This window comes from Lactuca sativa, chromosome 2, assembly GCF_002870075.4.
Source record: "Lactuca sativa cultivar Salinas chromosome 2, Lsat_Salinas_v11, whole genome shotgun sequence".
In the NCBI taxonomy this organism is placed as follows: Eukaryota; Viridiplantae; Streptophyta; class Magnoliopsida; order Asterales; family Asteraceae; genus Lactuca; species Lactuca sativa.
Genome location: NC_056624.2, coordinates 207763236 through 207771028, shown reverse-complemented (window position 1 = coordinate 207771028; position 7793 = coordinate 207763236). Strand labels below are relative to the sequence as shown.

At 33.5% G+C, this 7793-nt stretch overlaps 1 protein-coding gene across 1 annotated transcript; it reads right to left on the bottom strand.

Annotated features, from left to right (window-relative positions):
• Positions 1-295: 295 nt before the first annotated feature.
• Positions 296-4715, bottom strand: LOC111882518 (probable pectate lyase 5). Its single transcript, XM_023878878.3, has 5 exons — positions 4429-4715; positions 3187-3886; positions 2903-3094; positions 2390-2595; positions 296-598 (listed from the first exon to the last, which is right to left on the bottom strand). The coding sequence occupies exons 1-5, from the start codon at positions 4656-4658 to the stop codon at positions 361-363; spliced, it is 1566 nt and encodes a 521-aa protein (XP_023734646.1). The 5' UTR covers positions 4659-4715; the 3' UTR covers positions 296-360.
• Between the last annotated feature and the right edge of the window lie 3078 nt (positions 4716-7793).

Sequence of the window (7793 nt, the reverse complement as noted above, 5' to 3'; positions counted from 1 at the left end):
TATAGGATCATATCGGGTTATAACCTTAATATCCCAGTCAGGATTTTCCATAATAGATCTTGCTTTAAATGGATCCTAAAATTACCAGGATTGTTTTTTATTTTTTGTTTGTAAGATCTTAAGATCAAAATAGAGATCTTTAACAGCTATGATGTAGATGTTTTATCTAAATTTATAGCATCCCTCCTCCCTTTTTTTTCCAAAGCAAAATGTTCGGAAAATGCAACATATTATGAGTTAACCACATCAATGGACCATACATAAAAAAAAAAAAGTAGGGACCAAAATGATGAACTTTCTTGTCAACTTTTCTTTTTTCTTGCTCTTTTAATTTAGCAATCAAAATCTCCAAATTAATCACTATAAGAATAATAATAATGAAAATAAACCACCATTGTTGGTGGTAGTTATAATGTATAAAATTAAAATAATAAAAAACATGGTGACCGGAGGTGGTGATACTGCAACCGTGCCACCACCAAATATCATCCCAAAGTAGTCACCATCATCGCCACCGCCACCGCTTCTCCCGGTGTTCCCACTTGCACTATCCCCAGTGATGGTGCCATCAGTGAATGACTCGCTTCCATCATCATCCCTATACAAACAAAAGGAAAACACAACCTTTAACAACTTGTAAATCATGCAAAGAAAGTGGTACACATTAATGTGAAGGGTTTAAAAAAGTAGGCATTTATAAATTGAATGCTTTTAATCAACTTTTAATGGTTAGTGGTAACTTCATAAAGGGGTTACAAAAGCCGCTTCAAAAGTGAATCTAGAGGTTATTGTGGAAATCAGTGATATGATTTTGCAATGATGATTGACTAAAATTTTCATATTACTATAATTACATACCTTCTATAGTCAAAGGGAAAAAATTAAAAATTACCACAAACATTGCTATATCAAATCAATAAAGTTTTATTTTTTGATTATTTTTTCTACAAATTTTATTTTCGGTCACAAATTGATACAAAATCAAAACTTTATCCGTCAAAATCAATCTTATCAGTATTTTGTAATGATTTTCATTAAACAAACATAGCAAAAGTTGGAAAACAAATTTTGGAATAAGAATATGTCGTGCATCCATAAATAACAAAAATAAAGATATTGTATTAATTTAGAAGGAATGATTTTGCATTGCAGCTAATCCCCATGTTGTGGGGCCATTGCATGTACTCAGAAGTCAGAATTTCCAGCTTGCTTAAATATTTCCGTTCAGGTCCTGACAGAAATGATTTTGACATTTTTCACCCAGGAAAACAAAATCCTGTTACATTATATGGTAAAGTCAAGCTCTCTTTTTTTGCTTAATTTATTCAGAGAATCTTTTGCCCCTTTTACGGATTTACCCCACATGAAAATGACAGGATTGTCCTTATGTTACTTTTCTACTAAACCAGTTACTTAGGTGAGCTCCACTCACAAATGAAAATGACAGTTCTGCCCTTTTCCTAATTATTTAACTGTGTGACCTAAGCGGACATTTTCGTCAGGATCTACTAAACCCAAGTCCCTAGTGATTGACTTAATGAAACCCATTTTCCAAATTCTTTAAGTGTGAGCTACTAAATCATGTCCCCTTTTTCATAATTTGATATGGAAAAAGACAGGATTGCCCTTTCCCCAATTGTTATCTAATAATCTTTTTGCTATAAGAATGGATGCCAGTGGGACTTTTGGGCCTTAAAATAAATAAATGGTATTTGTTCCTTTTCCCAAGATAAAAAAACACTTCATGCCCTTTTTTTAAGGTGTTTCCAAGACGGCAGTGGGGACTCTTTGGCCGCTAAAACATAGTGTTTGGTGCCTAAAAAACCATTGGTTCACACATATAAATATTAGTTTACTCTTCTTTGTAAATAAAATCCACTTAAATGACTTGTACATCATGAAATACGAGTTGTCCTCTGAGATGAATAAGAAATTTTGTGAAGCCAACTCAAGACCGTTGGCGTATTTGGTTACTTTATTATATTCCCCGCACGATCACGTGCACCCACGTAAAGTTACGTGGGGTTACATCATGTGTCTGTAGTTTTACTTTTTCTACCTTCCATTTTACTATTTCCAGCTCATTTCATTCATACAAAAGATTCCCCATACGAATTTGCCACCAATTTATCATCATATAGATAGATCATACTATTCGAAAGAAAGTCTATACTCTATACAATTATGCATACATTTGTTTTGCAACTCAGCCGTTTAGAAGCGAAAAGTGGAGTGGAAATAGCATATATTGAAATATTCTTCCAACCACTACCATGCAAGTTGGGTGGTAAGGGCCAAGGCAAATTTGGATAGTGAAATTACTATAAAATCCCTTTATTGGTAATGCTAGTTGTAAAGGGAAGAGTATGTAGGGGCCAATGTAACATACCTGGGCCCACCGAAGACTCCGGCGTTCATTGTGAGTTGGGTTACGAGGGAGGCCGACTTTGGTTCATAGCTGGCCGCCTTCGCATAGATGGCACTCATGCCATCACCTGAGGGCACGAAGAACGCACCGTTCACCATTATATCACCATCCGTCCGCCAGTTCCACCCCGCCCAATTTCCCTCATCCGTGTCCACTCGCTTCGTTACCTTTTAAAAAGCAATATAACCAAAGATTAGGAGTTTAAAATTACAAGATTTAATCAACATGCATTTAAAAGTGAAAAAGAATGTACATCCAAACCTAGAGATTTAAGATTATGCCAAAAATGGAAAAGATAAAGCAAACCAAAAAAGCATAGATGTTTCACCAAACAAAACCTAAGTACTTCATCATTATTTGATAAATTACACACACCAGTATAACATGTTGTGTCCTAAAAACACACAAACAAATCGACCAAAATAACAAAATATTAATCAAATTTAGGCGAAAGATGTATTTTGAATAAGTTACCTCTTTGGAGTCTGCATTCGGTGGTGCAATATAGCGGTTTCCCTGACTATTGATTGTCGGGTCAGCACTGCCACCAATGGCGTACATCTTCCATTCTGTGAAATCGTTATTTACAACATGGAAATATCCATGTCTACACCTTGGCATTCTTTGAATCAAACCTCTCCCAAAATGATTAAATGCAAATGTGACCTGTATAAAACACACACAAACACCAATAACACATAGTAAGGGAAAGATTTAGTAATAATTTACAGATGATTAATGCACCAAAAAGATTTTACCTGCATCCCTTTGTCAGGCATGTACGCATCGTCATGACCCATGAGCATAACTTCATTATGATGAGTGAAATAGCTGTTTGAAATGGTAATGGCGGTGGACCCCAAAACAGCGTCAATCAAGCCATCCGTACAGTGGGAGAGAGAACAATGATCTATCCATAGGTTTCTTGATCCAGCGATGGATATTCCATCACCGTCGGATTTGCCTCTATACCCAACATGCGTTGGACTTGACCGTATGTTAGTATTCCCCGATGGCTTACAATCGTAGACGCGTATATTGTGGATGATGACGTTGCTGACGTACTGGAGCGTAATACAGCCACCGCCGGTGATTGCGACGTTGGCACCGCGGCCGTCGATGGTTTTGTAGCTGTTGACGATGAGCTCGTGTTTCAGTTTGATGACCATGTTGGATGAGAAGACGATCCAGAGGGGTTCGGTTTGTAAAACGCCGTAACGGAGGGTGCCCGGAGTTGGACTGACGACGTCGTGATCGGAAGAGTCGGTGACGACGTAGATCTGGCCGCCTTTACCGCCTAATGCGGATTTTCCGAACCCAATAGCGCAGTCAGCGAGACGTTGGCGGTTTTTCGCCCAGTTTGGGTCGCAACGCCAACAATCGTCGATTGGGTTTCCGGTGAGACATCCACCGTCGGTGTCCAGCATTTCTCTTCTGTAAATCGACACATTCAGTCTCCTGTAAGTCAAAAAAAAAGGGAAATCAGTCAAAGTAATCCAAAATAAAGCAAATTTACACGGAACACCAGTTATAGTAAGCAGAAAAACACTACTTTTTTCCCAAACTTTTTCCGGTGATTTCCGGCAGAATTTCTGAAAAACCCAGAAGGTAGAATGTGGTAATGAGTACAACTCAGATCAGAACTTCTCTAAATCGTCTAAAAAAACAGTCATTTTTCTTGAAATTTCTGTTAAAGAAGTGAATCCCAACCGGTAGAACACAGTAATGAGCAAATCCAGATTCCTAAATTCCCCATTTAATCCTCAAAAAACAGATTCATGTGTAGAAGGAAAAGGTAGCAAGATGTGGGCGCATGCAATATGCATTAAGATCATACCCAGCCTTGTTTTCTTGAATTTTTTATTAAAAAGAATGATACACAGCTCGTAACACACAGTAATGAGCAAAACCCAGATGACATTTCTCCTAATTTCCCCATTTATCTCCATAAAAATATCAAGACTTCTATTAGAAGAAGAGAGATACCCAAAAGATCTTACCTTTGTACTTCTTGAACAACAGCTTCAGGATTAGGGTGTTGATGAGGGAGTGTGAGGTTAAAAGTAGCTCTAATGGCAGAGAAGAGAGATGTTAGGAGGCAAAAGAATAGAATGTAGGTGTTGGAAGAGTGAGCAGGAGCCATATTTTGTGTCGATTTTGAAGGATAAATGCAATAAATGGAATGGGGTTTAATGGGTTTGTCAAGAGAGCTGAAACAAAACACTTGCATTCAACATGAAGGGCAGAGGGAGGAAGGAGGAAGTCGATAGAAATGCGACCGGTGGTTTATAGATATAAATATAATAATAATAATAATAATAATAATAATAATAATAATAATAATGTCATTGGCAAATCGGTGAGTAAAATATTAGCAATTGGCAACGAGAATGTGATGTTAAAACAAAAAATGGGTGAGAAATATATTGTTGGTTTAAGGTAGTTTTTCTGCTTTGCATAATGAATACACGAAGAGAAATTAAATATCTTGCTATTTTTATTCCTATAAATCCTCGTATTTAATTAGAAGATGACATTTGTCATATTAATGTATTAAAATATCGTTAAATGAGCATTAAATGATACACATATACTACCCAATAATTGGGTAGGAGAATTTATAGGAATAAAATAGTAGGAGAATATTTAATTTCTCATACACGAATGGTGAAAGGAAAAAAAAAATAGATATTTACTAAAATTATCATAAAGTGAGGATTATATTTAAGATAAGAAGGCTTATATTTAAGATAACAATTATTCCTTAAAATACCCAATATATGGTGCCATATTTATATTTATATGGGTGTGATATATATACTCAGATGGTCATTGCTTTTTATAAAAAAAGAAAGACAAAATCTAGCATAATTTTGTAATATTTTTTGAAGATTTATCCAAAAAAAAAAAATAACCTTTGAAATTGCAGATGGTCGTGAGTTATGATTCCGTATAATGGGAATTGCAGATGGTCTCGTGAGTTATGATTCCGTATAATGGGCAGCAATAAATTGAATTTCTTTTAGATAAATGTGATTGGGGAAATTGCAAATCATTCTTAATAAATAAAGAACTTTTTGTCATATGTCATCTTTTTTTTCATTTGGACGCATGATATTTTCTAAATTTTTGAATTTTCTATTTTTCACTTGTTATATTATTGTATTTTTCATTTTATTAAATTAAAATTTCACATTTAATACGTAAGGTATTTATTAAAAATGATTTATATATATACTGTATTCAATACATTAAAGCGTCATTAATTTTAGAGTAAATTACACGAATGGTCCCTATGGTTTGGGGTAATTTGCACGTTTGGTCTCTAACTTACTTTTTTAACTCGAAAGGTCCCTACTGTTTGTTTTTGTTACGCATTTGGTCCCTTCTATTTGTTTTTATTACACGCTTGGTCTCTGTCTTACCTAAAAAGACTATTATTTGAATAGAGAAAAATGATGGGATAGGTAGGGTAAGGTGAGGGGAGTGAGGTTGGGAGTGTGTTTATTTAAATAAGTTAAAAAATCAAGGGCAAAATAGTCTTTTTAGGTAAGACAGGGACCAAGCGTGTAACAAAAACAAACAGTAGAGACCTTCCAAGTTAAAAAAATAAGTTAGGGACCAAACGTGCAAATTACCACCTAATAAAACTCGATAATGATTTATGAGACAACTTTTATTTTTCATAAGGCTATCCATAGTGGTAACTGTTTCATGCGTGAAATTCTAAGGTGTACACCCTGGAGACGCGTGAACACCGCCCCCAGGGTGGGTGGGTTGGATGTGGCGTGAAAGGTAAGAGGGAGCAAGACAACTAATCCCAAATGAGCACAGCAGCAACCTCGTTTTTCATATATTTTCTCTTTTATTAAAGTTACATATATGGTCCCTGAAAATGTTTTTTTATATATCATTTTACTCTTATAGTTATCTTTAAATTAAATTAAACCCTCGAATATATATATATATATATATATATATATATATATATATATATATATATATATATAATGTTTTTTAATTAATTTAATGTGGTTTCAATTAATATAAAATATTTTAATATTTATTTAAATTATGTTTTTATTTAATTTAATCTTTAAAAAGTAAAAAAAAAACATTATGAAGTGGTGACTATTTCCTATGTCTAGTGGATTGGTGGTGAAGCTGATGTGACGCAGAGGTGACACCATTTTTTGGATGGGTTGGTGGTGACCACTCTCTACAGCCTAAATATTAACTTTTTACACGTTCCCGTCGTAACGTTCAACCATGCATACAACAATTATAATTTTTATATGCTAAAGGGTCGTGAGATCATTTATTTCCATATATATATATATATATATATATATATATATATATATATATATATATATATATATATATATATATATATATATATATATATATATATATATATATATATATATATATATATCACTGTTTTAAAAATCCTGACTAGGTCTCGATTAATCTCCGATTAATCCCTAGGCACTACTCGACTGATTAGAAGGCACCTAACGATTAGTTCATTCACACGTAATGAATGAAACATTATAAAACGATGAAATTTTAACATTTTGAATAAGTTTTATCTCAGTACAAACTATTTGAGGCATGATTAGTGTTGTATTAATCATATTAACATATTATGTTATCATATTAGTGGTATTTAGGAGCTTTGATATGATATTAGTCATATTTCATTTTTTTTAAATTCAACAAATTATCAATTAATGGTACCCGATTAATTCCCCGATTAATCTCCGCCTAGCCGATTAATCCATTGACCCAGTCCACCGACTAGTTAACGTCGAACGTTTTTTACAACCTTGATATATATATATATATATATATATATATATATATATATATATATATATATATATATATATATATATATATATATATATAGGTATTTGTCCGTTTACTGTAATATAATTGTTAGCGTCCTTCAAATTATTTATTAATCATTATAATATTGATTTGATTGTGTTTCCAAATTTCAGTGCATGAGTATGGTGTTTGTTTTTTGGAAAAAACATCTTCAAATCTCTTATTGTTGCGTGGCGCAGCACACGCGCAACACTTTTCATCTCGCATCTGTTTGTTTTTCAGAAGTCTTCGGATTAAAAAACATCTGCGTGTGTTCTTCTTGACGCAGCACTTGTTTTGCCTCTTCCTACCTCTTCCAACCTCTTTTTTTCCTTTCTAAAATATTGATTATATATTGCTGAAACCTTATTTCACATTTTTTTTTTGTTTTTTTTATTCTTGTTGATTTTTTTCTTTTTTATATTGAAGAATAATAATTTTTTGATAAAATTTCATTATTTTATGCCAAAATATTATTACTTTTTTGTTA